Source organism: Corylus avellana, chromosome ca11, assembly GCF_901000735.1.
Source record: "Corylus avellana chromosome ca11, CavTom2PMs-1.0".
Lineage (NCBI taxonomy): Eukaryota > Viridiplantae > Streptophyta > Magnoliopsida > Fagales > Betulaceae > Corylus > Corylus avellana.
In genome coordinates this window covers 18,451,980-18,466,720 of record NC_081551.1, presented here as the reverse complement: position 1 = coordinate 18,466,720, position 14,741 = coordinate 18,451,980, and the positions used below count along the sequence as shown (strand labels likewise).

The following is a 14,741-nucleotide window of genomic DNA, read 5'->3' as shown; positions in this document are numbered from 1 at the left end:
GGGTGGCCAACCAGCCAGCCCTTTGTTTTTATTTTTTATTTTTTAAATAATTAATTAATTATTTTTCTTGTGGTAGTATTTATTTCTTAAACTTAAGATTTTTTTATATACAGAGGTGTCAATGGCTGATTGATGGGCACAAAGGAACTGGTTTACACTATTTCCTTATAAAATCATTAGTTTGACGTGATATACTAATTAATTAGATAATAAGTTAATGGAAAGACATGTATGAAAGCAAAGAAAAACTTAAAAGACCTAATTATGAAGATTGAAAAGAACTTTTTTTTTTTTTTTACTTGAAAATAATTAAATTGAAATTGCATTGAAACTTAGGAACTAAATATAATATTTTTTTTTCCTTAAGAGACAAAATAAAAAAAAAAATCAGTCCGTTGTACTAATTTGCAATAACCTCAGAATTTTAAAAATGACTTTAGATCAGAAAAATAATTTTCACAATGGACCATTAATAATAATAACAAAGAACGTACAGACAAAGTAACCTACCAATTTTACCTTAATTAGGAGCTGGGTTCCATTGAAAAAGGACATTTTTTGACATGAAGGCAGATAAGAAGCAGTTTGAAAAAATCCTTTCCTACATTGAGCATGGCAAGAGAGAAGAAGCCACACTCTTAACTGGGGGCAAATCCTTGCGTGCAGTGGCGGAGCCACGTTGGTCTTTTCCCTACAACGATACCCCATCTTCTCCTCACCTTCTCATCTTTTCCATTAGTAGTAGTCCTAGTGGGTGTTTGGTTATTCATTTGTTTGAAGGCTTGAGTCTTGAGATGAGAAAAGAAGAGGTGAGAGCACTGAGAAGAGATGAGAAGGTAAGAGAAGATGAGAAGGTGAGGACTGAGGAGTGAGGGTCTCGTGGAAAACTTCTAGAAATGAGTGGTGGTGGAAATCTTCTAGAAATGAGTGGTTAAAAACTTAAAAGATAAGAATAAAATTTTTTAAGGAAAAAAGAAAAAAAAAAATTGCCTGCAAGGAGTAGGCTTGCGCGTGTGTTGAAGACTGAAATTTAAGGAGAAAAAAAATAATAATAAAAAATAAAAAAATAAATAATAAATAATAAAAAAAAAAAGTAAAAGATTTAAGAAATAGTTGTAGTCAAAGAAGGCGTGAGTTTTAAGGTAGGAAAAAAATATATATATTAAAGAGAATAGAAAGACAATAGATTCTAGAAGGTGAGGAGGACTAAGGCGAAAAAATAAACGAAGATAGGCCTTTGAATTTAGATTCTAGAAGGGTGAGTGAATGGAATTTGAAGGAAGAAAAAAAATAAATGAAGAGAATAGATGTAACTTGTAAGCATTAAATTCTAGAAGGTGTGAAGTTGAATTTTCAGGAAGAAAAAATAAATAAATAGAGGAATATGCCCGAGGTGGTGAAGTACTAAAATTAATAGAAGACAATTTAAACTAAAATATAAGTAACAAAATTAATTAGTGTGGGTAGGAAGTTTAGAAGACAATTTAGAAGATAACTTCTTTCTTTTTTTGGTGTTCCATCATTTCTTTTTCTAATTCATTATTTGTTTTTGTTGGTTTACATCATTCGGCTAGACCTTTTTGTGTTTGATTTGTTTTCAAGAAATCTCTCAAGATACCTCTGATTACTGAAATGTACTCATTTTTCTTAGATATTATTAATTGTGCTTAAGTTTATTTCGTAAGTAATTTGTATTATTATGTGTTTGTGATAGTTAGATAATATTTTGAATGGTTATTTTGATTGTTGAAGTTCTTGTTTGGATTTTTGTTGTTGTTGCTCATGTCTATAGCAAACTAGAACACTTTTCTATTGGGAATTGAACTTTTTTTTCACGTTTATTTTGCTGCTTATATTCGTATAAACATTAACTAAACAATAATTTAATTTCACTATTAATTTGAATGATTGAATAACCTTTAATATCCGTATGAATTACCAAATTTTTAGGGTAGAGAAAATTTTTAAGATGCCAAAAAAACTTTAGCGACACCCCCAATATTTATTGTCTGGCTCTGTCACTGCTTGGGTGGAAGGGATATTACATTGAGCCTGCAATTTTCACAGATTTCAAGGTATATATTCATGCATATGGGGATCTTAATTTTTAGCTTGTTATTGTTAGTTTTTCCTTTCCTTGATCTATTAATATTCTTGATGACTTGCTCAGGAAGAAATACTTATAGCAAAAGATGAAATATATGGGCCTGTTATATATATGGCTCTCGCCAAGTTCAAGGGATCGAGTACATTTTTTTGCAATAAAATGGTTTTATTTAGCAATTTAGAGTTTGAACATGATGAAGTAAAATACGGAAGATATATAACTGCATTATAATGATAAAAATGGTGCTCTAATGGACCATTTTTGGAGTACTCCATTTTTAACACATTTAGGTGTGAATATTATATAAGAACTAGCTGTTTTAGCTGATATTGAAGAATTACAGAACAATTGATGAGGCGATTGAGAGGGCAAACAATACTAGATATGGGCTAGCAGCGGGCATTGTAACCTATAACTTAAATGTGGCTAACACTGTCTCAAGGTTAATTCGTGCTGGCACCATTTGGATCAATTGTTATTTTGCTCTCAGCAATGACTGCCATTTTGGAGGGTATAAAATGAGTGGGTTTGGAAGTGGTTTTGGATTGGATGCCCTTTACAAGTATCTTAAAGTTAAGTCGGTTGTTACTCCCCTTTACTTTGAATTATCTTTAGAGTAATGCCAAATATCATTTTGTATCATTCTAAATTGATGTAACTTTTAAAATTATTATTTAATTTAAATTCGATTGTGATTTTAAAAGTCACGTCAACTTTAAAAGGATAAAAAAAAAAAAAAAGATTTCCCTGGCATTACTTGTTAATATCCCTTTAAGCCTAGCAAATGGAAAATAATACGTGTAAAATGTATAATAAACCAAAAATTATTTGTATTTGTGTAACTGGACTTGGACGAAACTCAATATCCTAAAATTTGTATTTTAGTCTTTAAATTTTCATGCGATTTTAATTTTTTAATTATTTGGTTTTTAATTTTGACAATTACATTTTTAAGTTTTCTTCGATTTCAATTAGGTTCCTTTATCAACGTAATATTCAATTAATTAATAGTATGTCTTGTCAAACTAATCAATTAACACTAACGTTGCAGTGCAGAGATAAGTTACTTGTTATTTTCATGCATGATATAATTCTCTATGATTCTCCCACAAAGAGAGAGAGAGAGAGGGCACTGTATTTTGCACCTCAACATCAAATAGCCAAAAACTTAAAAACAAAGAAGACTAAGAAAGATATCATTGTATTTAGCACATAAACATCATATAGCCGAAAACCTAAAAAGAAAGAAGACGAAGAGAGATCATTGTATTTAGACCTCAACATGATATAGCCAAAAACCAAAAAACAAAGAAGACAAAGAGTAGTTCGTGAATAACTCATATTTATTTAAGAAGTACTACAAGCATTGCATTCCATGCCAAAGCATGGATTACATCCGTATAACTGTATAAGATTGGAATCTAGGTATTTCTTAGAAATTCATTAGGCATAACATAAGGATAACATAACTTCATAATCCAAACAGTAAATTATTTAACATAAACATAAAGATAAACATTAATAGTCGTAACTTTTTTTGGTGTGAGGGCTTATCTCTCACGGCCGGTTAAATAATTTTTTTTTTTTGTACGGATATGATTTACCATGTCTTAGATCTAGTTTGCCCGGAGAATATCTATGCCATAAATGAAGTTTGTACATGGGTGAAATCGGAGGTCATGGATACAATTTGATTGTTAGATTTTTCGAGGTATCTACGACTTTGTAATCGAATTGTTTTTGCCTATATTTTTAAAAGCTTTATGCTCTGTAATGTAATAACTTTATGTTTTGAATCCTAGCTTTATGGAATGAGAAGAGATTTACCTAAAAAAAAATAATAATAAATTAATTATATATATAACTCTTGTTTACTTTAAAACTATATGGAGACTAAAGTTCGCACTGCATACTTATATGCTTCATTTTTCGTTCTGCTTCAAATGCCGGAAAATTATTTATTTTCCTTTTGGCAAAAGCAATGGTGTGAGGTTACCTTTCCACCAACGCAGAGGTCAATTCTGACTTTGCAATGGTGTGGGTTTTATGGACCATTTTGGCAAAAGCATTCCACCAACGCAGAGGTCAATTCTGACTTTGCAATGGTGTGGGTTTTATGGACCATTTTGGCAAAAGCAATGGTGTGAGGTTACCTTTCCACCAACGCATAGGTAAACTCTGACTTCTCACCACCATTTTTCGTTTATTAAAGGTGTGTGAAATAAATAACAAAGTCTGCATCAATTTTTGAATCAAACAACCCACTGCAATTACATTTATTTGATTTTGCCCTCTCTTTTTTTTTTCAACTTTAAAACATTACCTAAAAGTTTACCTTGTAACTTTTAATTACGAAATTGCTCTCATTTTTATTTCTTTTTTCTTTTTACCATACTATCATTTTATATTATCACTATAACCTAAAATAACTCTATTATTCTCAAATAGAATCCTCTGATTCTTAAAAAGCAAAGCCTAAAATAAATTTTTGAGATTAAATCAAATTTCATCAACCACAGTTTATTTTTCGTAATAATCACGTGTCTCCTTAAAGTTTTTCAGAATTATTACTTTGTCTATAAACTATTATAATTTAATCTAATTCCTAAAATTAAAATTACTTTATTCATTCACCTGGAATTCACTCACTTACTAGAAGCTCTGCTGGAAATGCTCGATCCTCCCTTTGTAAATCTTTGTGTATTCCTAGCATTTATCCATTATTAATTTCATTTTCCTTACACTTAAAACAATAGGCACAACATGAATGATAAAAGCATTTTATATATAAAAATGCACATTTCATATATATACATGCTCGCAAAATTTATCAAGGCCACATTAAGAAAATAGTAAGGGGGAAGGGGAAGATTTTCCTGCTACTATTTAATTAACAACATACTTGATTCAACAATATCAAGGAGATAGCTTCGACATATATTCTTAAACTCTGAAAATTATTATTTGTTTTATATCCTGATTTCAAAAGATTATCGATGGATGCCATGCCATGGAGAGTGATTATGGTCGTGGATGGTATTTGGCCCAATTGATTTCGTGGCTTGTTCTTTGAACAACGAACAGCAAGAAGGGGTGATCGGTGTGGCTACTTTAGCCGACTATGACCATAGTAATAACTAATACTTACTCGTTGGACATCACTCATGAGAAACCTAAGTAGTAAAAAACACAGGCGCTTTTTTAAGACCAATCGAGTCATACGTTAACATTAGCCCTATTAAAGATTTTAGTAGCATCCAAGCCAATAACTCCAATCATTTTTCATTGCGAAATTCAAACTTAAAATCTAGTCTTCACGGTGACAATCCAAATGCCACTAGATCTCACTCTCGGTGGTGAAAGGCTAAAGTTTTGAGCCTAGAAATTAATCTCAATCCCTAACCAAGGGTGCAATAGGACAGCTAAATTAAGTATTCCAAATCAAAGTTGGTGATAAAATAAAAAATAAATAAAAAGCTCGGGGCAGAGCAGGTATGTTTTGTAGTGCTTTCTTGACCAACTGAATTATTGGCTAAATAGTAAATAAACAGATAATTCAAAGCCGATTGGAGAAGGAAATTTTATTATAATAATTATAATATTATATTATGATTACAGCCGCCTGGGCCCCGGGAATTGAGCCTATTAGCACTTCACGCCAATCACGTTCCATATTTTATCATTCATTTTATAATTTTTATTCTGTTTTCCTAGTTTGTCCGCACACGGTTTAGCCATTAATTTCAATTAGGGGTTGGCAGATTAATTGATAAAATTTATTATAATAATTATAATATTATATTATGATTACAGCCGCCTGGGCCATGGGAATAGAGCCAATTAGCAATTGTTTTCACGCCAAGCACGTTCCATATTTTATCATTCATTTTATTCTGTTTTCTTAGTTTGTTCACACACAGTTTAGCCATTAGTTTCAATTAATTAGGGGTGGACAGATTAATCGGTTACCGATTACTAACCATGTATCGGTTTCAACCAAATCGATATTAACCATAACCGATATACCGATATCCTTATTGGTTAAATTTTTTATACCAGTATGCTTATCGGTCCGGTTAGAAACTTCATATCGGTTAACCGTTTAACTGATATAAACCGTTAAGTATGGATGCCAAAACGACGTAGTTTTGAGATTATATATATACCTATGTAACCTTATGTTAATTTGGGTTTAAGTAGGTTTGATTTTTTTTTTTTTGGTGATGGCATTGATTGGGATTTCTTTGCCTTTGGTGAAAGCATTTTTCATTAACTAGTTTTGTTAGTCTAATTAGCATTCATTATGTTAATTAGTCCATTTGCTTTGAAAAAATGTATTTTATAATATAAAAAAAAGTTGTGGTGGATCAATATAAAAAAACTTCAATTTTTAGCCCAAAAAACAAATATTTGGGTCCCAACAAAAAGTATTTGGGTCCTAAAACAACTCATTTTTTATAAGTTATTTTAGCCCAACAAAAAGTATTTTGGCTCTCAAAAGTCAAAAAAACTTATTTTTGGCCCAATAAAACAAATCAATATAAAGCCCACGGTTAAACCGTTTAACCGTGTACCGTTATAACCGATAATTTCGGTTAAAATTCTTATCGGTTCGGTATTGGTTAATAAACCGTTTAACCGAAAATTAGATAAGAGCCAAAATCGGACAATTTTGACCGATACCCAAGCCTAGTTTCAATTTCAAAGCATAATTAAAGGACAATCGGTAGGATAATTAAATAATATAAAGTATTAATTAAATAAATAAATTTAATTTTTTTATTAATTTAAATTTGTATGCATGATAAATAGTAATTTAAATAGAGAATAATTTCTATAAGGTTTTGGCACAAACCAAGACCTTTGTGCTCACCAATAAGAGGTTGACACCTCAGTTTGGAACAAGATAACAAAATGATAATGAAACACTGGATCATACCAAATTTAAACCCTAAAAAAACTCTTCATCTACTTTTTTCACATTAACCATCCATTATGCCACCGCCGCCGCTCATTCGGAAGCCGGACGTCGCCGCCCTAAATGGAACAAACTCCATCGCACAAAGCTTTGTTAGGTTCATCCCTCTCTTTGTCTTGATTTCATCAAGCAACATCTATGGCAGTTTTGGTCTAAGCTTATTGCGGTGGGCATGGTAATGTGAAATTGAGGAGATCTCATAGTTAGGGATTAATGTATCAATGGTTGAACATTAGATTCGGAGAAAGAGAGGAAGCTAAGAGATCTGGCAGTGTGGGCGGTCGATGAGAGAGAGAGAGAGAGAGATAGATAACTTACCGGCATGGGTGGTGACATCCGGCATCTAGTTAGCGGCGGCATGGTGGGTGGTGTAACTTGGGGGGTAGATGTGTGTGTGTGAGAGAGAGAGAGAGAGAGAGGGTAAGTTGCCGGCATGGGTAGTGGCGCGGCGGCGGCTGCGTAATGGATGGTTAATGTGAAAAGTAGATGAAGAGTTTTTTTAGGGTTTAAATTTGGTATGATCCGGTGTTGTGTTTTCATTTTGTTATCTTGTTCCAAAATGAGGTGTCAACCTCTTATTGGTAGGCACAAAGGTCTTGATTTATGCCAAGACCTTATAGAAATTATTCTCATTTAAATAATTTTGAATATAAAATCTTGAGTTTTACGTGTTAGATATTCTTATTTGTTGAAAGAGAATTTAAATCACATGTTAGGAGAAGTGTTAAAATATCAATTAATTAATAAAACTTAATATTTCATATCAACTTAAAATTTTGGAACTAGTAGTATTTTAACATAACACAAATGCCATCTCAATTATGGTATTTGATGAGTACTGCTATTTAATAGACTCTCATATGACTGAAAATTAACCTTTAGATCAACAAGGATTTGTAAAAATAAAAATTAATGATTGATATTATCATAGTTGTAAGAGAGTCTACTAAACATCATTTTTTGTATTTGAGATATCAAAAATATTATTTTTAACCTATTTGACTGATGTCGAATTTGACTTGCACGCCGTACCAAAAAAAAAAATTATAATATATATGTTGTAGTTTTTTTCAGCATTTTAGATTTATTTTCATTCTCTTTATTTTTCGAGAAAAATTTAGAATTAAATAATGAACAGTTAAAAAAATTATTGAAAAGCTTTTTATTTATTTATTTTTTTTTCACAATTACACCAAATGCTACTGTCCATATATGTAGTGAATAGTGAACGACTGAGTTGTATATTAATTGAGAAGACAGCAAGCAGGAGGAGCTCTGCTTCAGAAACGCGTGTGAGAGAAAGATAGAGAGAAAGAGAAAGATCGATCAGATGGCGAGTAAGGTGGACTCTTTTGTGAAGATCCCAACGATTAAGTTCACCAAGCTGTTCATCAATGGAGAATTTGTTGATTCCATTTCAGGTTTTCAATTTTCTACATCTCTTTCTTCTGCTTAATTACTTCATACGTTTAGATTTTTCAGACAATATTTTCACTCCGATGATACCCCATGTATTCCGACATGTAGTTTATATTAAGATACTAGGCTGACTATACAGCATGCAGTTTATATACTAATTAATTAAGGCCCAAATTAAAAAGAACTAAAAAGAGAGAAAAAAAAAAAAAAATCTTGCTAATCTATACATATATTCGACAGTATGCCACACAACTAATTAAATTATTATTCTTTGACCCAACAAGAGGCTACAGAATTTATGAGAAAGAAAAATAAAATAACAGGGAATGACCTCTTTCCCATGAACTCCATTAATGATCTAGAAGAAGCACAAGCCACACGGCATATATATGAATGTCTTCAAAACTTTCTCACGAACTTCATCTGATCCATTTGTGTTTCTTTGTGTTGATTTTCCGTTTTCGTCACTATTTTCATTCGAGAAGTATTACACAAATCTTTTGTTTTTTGTTCTTATCAAATTTACTACTGAATATATATATATATATAGTTCCAACAAAAACAAAAACAAGTTACTAGGAGTACGTACATTTATGCATGTGCCTCTGTCATATGCTGTCAGCCTTATCTTCAGATCGAAAGCAACACCCACCGCCGTCACTAAATAAATTTAGTAAACTATGTATGGTAAACAATCAATCGGTTCAAGGTTTTTGAACTTGAAAGTATAAGTAATATTATTAAATATCCAACAAAACAATTTTTTTTTTTTTAAAAAAAATTATTTGCATTTGACGTCCATTTCGTTTCGTGTGTAATCTATTTATCGTCTATAGGTACATGGTGCATAATCTTCCTTGACGTGACATATCTCATCCCTTGTCATTATCTATCCTTTACTAATTGATTTGCTATCTTCCCTTCATATTTGTTTGACTATGGGATTCTCATTTTGATATTGTATTTAAAAATTTATACATCAATTCCACGATTGAGTTTTAGGGTGGTGGATCTAATAATGTAACACGTACAAGAGGATGTTTTTCATAATAATTTCAAAAGAAAAATACTAAACCTACCACTTACATACAATTGTTTTACAATTTATTAACACATGTTAGCATGTTATTGGAGGATTAAGGTGCTCTCGAATTTTTTAAAATATGAGATTCTCAAATTTTTAATAGTCCAAACAAATGTAGAAGTTTGTGTGTTACGAAATAATTAATTTTTTTGGGTAAGTTAATTCTTTTAACACTTAACATTTTTACTAATATTTAAATAGGGAAAACGTTGGAGACTATTGATCCAAGAACAGGAGAGGTGATAGCAAGAGTAGCAGAAGGAAATAAAGAAGATGTTGATTTGGCCGTCAAGGCTGCCCGTCATGCTTTCGACTCTGGCCCATGGCCTCGCTTCCCTGGCTCTGTATGTACTCTCTATTCTTAATTTTTCCCATCTGGTTAAATTATTAATTTACAACCAAAACAAAAAAAAACAAAAAACAAAAACAAAATTGTTGGAATATATTCTGATTTTATATTATTGATTTATATAATTTCCTATTATAAGTCGATTTATGTTTTTATTGTATAAGTTGATGAGTTTTTTTACTAAGAATACATTAATATATATACATATTTGGAGACCACACTAGCCCAAAAGCTTGAACTAATACATTTGGGTCCACTTAAGTATATTAATTACTATTTTTCTTTATACTTTTTCAATGTGAAACTCAATACTCACAAGTACCGAGACATAGGTCCTTATATAACCTTTTTTTTTTTTTTTTGTGGGGTTCTTAATCATTATAAGGAGAGAGCAAGGATAATGATGAAATTCGCAGACTTGATTGATCAAAATGTGGAAGAACTAGCTGCCTTGGATACTATTGATGCTGGGAAATTGTTCAGTGCGGGTAAGGCCATGGACATTCCTTTGGTATCAAGTAATCTTCGTTACTATGCAGGTGCAGCTGATAAAATTCATGGAGAGGTACTGAAAATGTCCCGTGAATTTCATGCACACACATTGCGTGAACCTATTGGTGTGGTAGGACACATCATTCCTTGGAACTTTCCAAGCACCTCGTTCTTCATGAAGGTTAGCCCCGCTTTAGCCGCTGGGTGCACCATGGTGGTCAAACCTGCTGAGCAAACACCTCTCTCGGCTCTCTATTATGCTCATCTTGCTAAGCTTGTAAGTTTAGATGATTGAGTTGCACACTTATGACTAATGATTAATTCATACATTGTTCATATTACTGATATTTTTTGCATTACCATTTTGGTTTTTCCTGTTTAAGGCTGGTATCCCTAATGGAGTGCTCAATGTTGTAACTGGATTTGGATCGACAGCTGGGGCTGCAATTAGCTCTCATATGGAAGTTGATGCGGTAATTTCTAGTTTTTTACTAAGTGTTTGTCTTCGTGTAAATATTTCGAGGAAATTCCATGGCAACTTCATTGCTTTGCATGTGCTCTTACATCAATTTTATATATGCTTGCTCTTTCTTTTTCAGGTGAGTTTCACAGGCTCCACAGAAGTAGGACGCAAAGTAATGCAGGCAGCAGCAACAAGCAATTTGAAAGTGGTTTCGCTTGAATTAGGAGGCAAGTCTCCCCTCATAATTTTTGATGATGCCGATGTAGATCTAGCTGCTCAGCTGGCTCTCACGGGCATCCTACATAACAAGGTGAAGTGATTTTTATTTCATTGTGATATATAATTAGAGACGTATTATAAATCCTTCTCTGGTTCTTCTCTCATCTTTCCATTTTTCAAAATCATCATTGAATCTTTGGGGTCCATGTATGTCTCACATATAGACCCAACAAATCTAATAGTGATTTTGAAAATTAAAGTAGAAGGATGAGAGATGGACCGGGAAAGGAAATAAATTATTTCTCATATAGCTATAGTTTTGTGTCCTTCATTTTATCATAGTATTAAATTCATGTTCTTATGACATTTTTCTAGTATCCTATTAATCTTATCTGCTAGCTTCACTCACGATCCATTCGTGCCATGGACAATCTGTCAGGTATTCGGTCACACAATTGATGAATAGCCTTCTTTTTGGTGTCAATCTACAGAGTGTAGATAATTGAGTATTATTTTTTAGTAGTCTCATGTATAATTAACATACAATTGGATGGCGTAGCAATAAAAATCAATATTTGAATTATCACTTGTAAAAAAACCATCACTATTAAAATGTGATGAAATAATCTAACCTCACTTGACCTCCTCATCTATGACTCCATTCAATTCCAATATGGTTTGATCAAGCCCAACATAGCTCGACCTTACTTCATTTGACCTTGCTATTTCCAACTTGATCTTACTCGGTGCGATGGAACCCATCCTAGCCCATCTGGTATAACCCGATTCACCTGAACTGAGCAGCAAAAGGTAATAATTGGGCTCAACTATGCAAACTTTTCTTAAAAGGTTGTAAACTCCAACGTTGTATCACAGTGAAAAAGCCCAAAATCAAAATAGGCCCAAGGTACGTCCATTAATACTTTTTATTCTTAAATGGCCCGTCTTTGAGATCAACTAATTATTAATTTTGCTACCGATTTAATTATATAGCTCTTATTTCTACACGTTAATTGCTTATCTTTGTGGGATATATATATATATATATATAAGCAAGATTGTGATATGCAACTATGCAAGATACCATTAGGTCCACTTGATTTAGACGGGCCATAAGTTAGGGGAGAAGGATCATCTTCATTTCAAAGGAAATTAAGAGGAGTTGGTCCTCATTTCTATAAGGGTAGAATAGTCCAAAAAAAAGATAAAATAACCATTATACCCTTATAAAATAAGAGACCAGCTCCTCTCTATTTCCTTTGAAATGGAGAGGAAAAAAGGAGAGGATCGGGTCCTAAATTAGGAAACCATTATGAGCTTTTCCTCCCTTCATATTCTATACTCGAGTCTTTTAATTGTTTCCCTTGTCAACTTGGAAAGTAAAGCTACTTTACCTTTTAATAATGGTGGGTCGGTCTCATATTCATGGATATATTCTTATCTCTATTAAAGGAAATCTCGTTACTTTTATTTTTTATTCCCATGGATGACTTTATATATATTGAATTCGAAAAAAAGTTACAAGAGATATCCTTCTCACTTTTAATCGATATGGATAGAAGAAAGAGTAAAAACTCCTAAAGAAGACGACTTTTTCTATATAAATACATAGCATTATATTTTGCTTAATAAATCCGAACTTTTATAAATCTCGTGTTTTAGGATGGAGGTTCACCCAAAAATATGAGATTGATTTTAAGGAGACCCATCTTTCAGATTTACACTAAATAGAAGTTAATAAAGGAAGTCTATATATATATATAACCTTTTTCAGGAATATGTTCATCCTCCTCAAGAGTCTTTTGACTTTATCGTGCGCTATGTAGCCTTGAACAAGCCTTATGAATTTATTTGTTGTGCCAAATTTAGGTCTACCATTGTAAATATATTTGGGTTTATTTCTCCAGCTTATACGATTTCACATATTTTTAACTTTATCATTATTTTTCAGGGAGAAGTATGCGTGGCAAGTTCTCGTGTTTATGTTCAAGAAGGGATATATGACGAACTTGTGAAGAAATTGGTTGAAAAGACAAAAGCTTGGATAGTTGGGGATCCTTTTGATCCTAAAGTTCAACAAGGACCCCAGGTATGATGAAGTGAGGCTTTCAGAGATCTTAAAACTACAATTGACCATTGTATACAATATTGAAGATGATGTGTCATTAACAATCAGTCTTTTCTGATCTAAATGTTGATTTTTACTGGCATATTATTCCAGTTGTATTACTAGCATTACTCAATATAAAACGCAAAGTAAACAACCAATTTTACCTTGGTAGGGTTTCAATGAAAATGCACATTTTGCTGTGTGTAGGTGGATAAGAAGCAGTTTGAAAAAATCCTCTCCTACATTGAGCATGGCAAGAGAGAAGGAGCCACACTGCTAACTGGGGGCAAACCCTTGGAGTTGGGTGGGAAGGGATACTACATTGAGCCTACAATTTTCACAGATTTTAAGGTATATATTCTTCATTTTACATCATGGGGATCTTATCTGGTTATTTTTAGTTTTTCTTTTTCTTCATCTGTTATTGTTCTTGATGACTTGGGCAGGAAGAAATGCTTATAGCCAAGGATGAAATATTTGGACCTGTTATGGCCCTCGCCAAGTTCAAGTCAGTACATATATGTTTTTAGTTTCTACTTTTTCTTTCTCTAACTATAACTTTTGCAATAAAATGATTTTATTTAGCAATTTTAGCTGTAATAAAAGAGCTAGCTAGCTTCTTCATTTTTTTTGTTCTTAATCTAATTATGAACAATTACAGAACAATTGATGAGGCGATTGAGAGGGCAAACAAGAGTAAATATGGGCTAGTGGCGGGCATTGTGACAAAGGACTTAAATGTGGCTAACACCGTCTCAAGATCAATTCGTGCAGGTACCATTTGGATCAACTGCTATTTTGCTTTCGATAATGACTTACCTTTTGGAGGGTACAAGATGAGCGGATTTGGAAGTGATTTTGGATTGGATGCTCTTTACAAGTATCTTAAAGTTAAGTCGGTTGTTACTCCCCTTTATAATACTCCCTGGCTTTGAATTAATATCAGCCCATCAAACAGGAAATAATGTGTAAGAGGTGTAATAATGTATAATAAACCGAAGTTACGTGTATTTATGAAATAATATGCGTAAAAGGTGTAATAATGTATAATAAACCGAAATTACGTGTATTTCTGCAATAATATGCGTAAGAGTAAGAGGTGGGTGTAATAATGTATAATAAACAGAAGTTATGTGTATTTGTGTGACTGGATGGACTTGTTTATATACTAAATTTTTGTATTTTTCTCATAAATAGCACAATCGTTTCCAATTTCCTTTAGGCCATTGTGTTTTTATGATTATTGAGAGAATTAGGTCACTGGTTTGACCAATTTTTTTATTTTTTGTAATTATTTTCGTATTATTTTAGGTTTGTTAGTTATTGGAAACTTACCCAATTTTCGTTTCTTGGATCATCAACTTCTTCCCTTCATATAACTTTTTTTTTGCGTTTCTAATTTAATTATTAAATTTTTTAATTTTGACAATTGAGCAACAAATTTAAAAACTAATATAAAATAAAAAATTTCAAGATCACGCCCAACAGGAAAAAATAAAAAATAAATAAAGAAAGAAAGA

At 32.2% G+C, this 14,741-nt stretch overlaps 2 protein-coding genes across 3 annotated transcripts; both read left to right on the top strand.

Annotated features, from left to right (window-relative positions):
- The first annotated feature begins 537 nt into the window (after positions 1 to 537).
- Positions 538 to 2,727, top strand: LOC132165174 (aldehyde dehydrogenase 1-like). Its single transcript, XM_059575668.1, has 5 exons — positions 538 to 660; positions 829 to 836; positions 2,037 to 2,075; positions 2,171 to 2,232; positions 2,451 to 2,727. Exons 1-5 carry the CDS (start codon positions 564 to 566, stop codon positions 2,725 to 2,727), a joined length of 483 nt encoding a protein of 160 aa, XP_059431651.1. The 5' UTR covers positions 538 to 563.
- A 5,621-nt stretch (positions 2,728 to 8,348) lies between these two features.
- Positions 8,349 to 14,417, top strand: LOC132166556 (aldehyde dehydrogenase family 2 member C4-like). 2 transcript variants are annotated; one of them, XM_059577396.1, is made up of 10 exons: positions 8,349 to 8,506; positions 9,790 to 9,932; positions 10,323 to 10,502; positions 10,611 to 10,706; positions 10,813 to 10,902; positions 11,029 to 11,202; positions 13,063 to 13,200; positions 13,429 to 13,572; positions 13,668 to 13,729; positions 13,883 to 14,417. In XM_059577396.1, the coding sequence occupies exons 1-10, from the start codon at positions 8,416 to 8,418 to the stop codon at positions 14,154 to 14,156; spliced, it is 1,392 nt and encodes a 463-aa protein (XP_059433379.1). In that variant the 5' UTR covers positions 8,349 to 8,415; the 3' UTR covers positions 14,157 to 14,417. The 2 variants fall into 2 exon arrangements, with proteins under 2 accessions (XP_059433379.1, XP_059433378.1); XM_059577395.1 differs by having other exon boundaries at positions 10,323 to 10,706.
- The last annotated feature ends 324 nt before the right edge of the window (positions 14,418 to 14,741 follow it).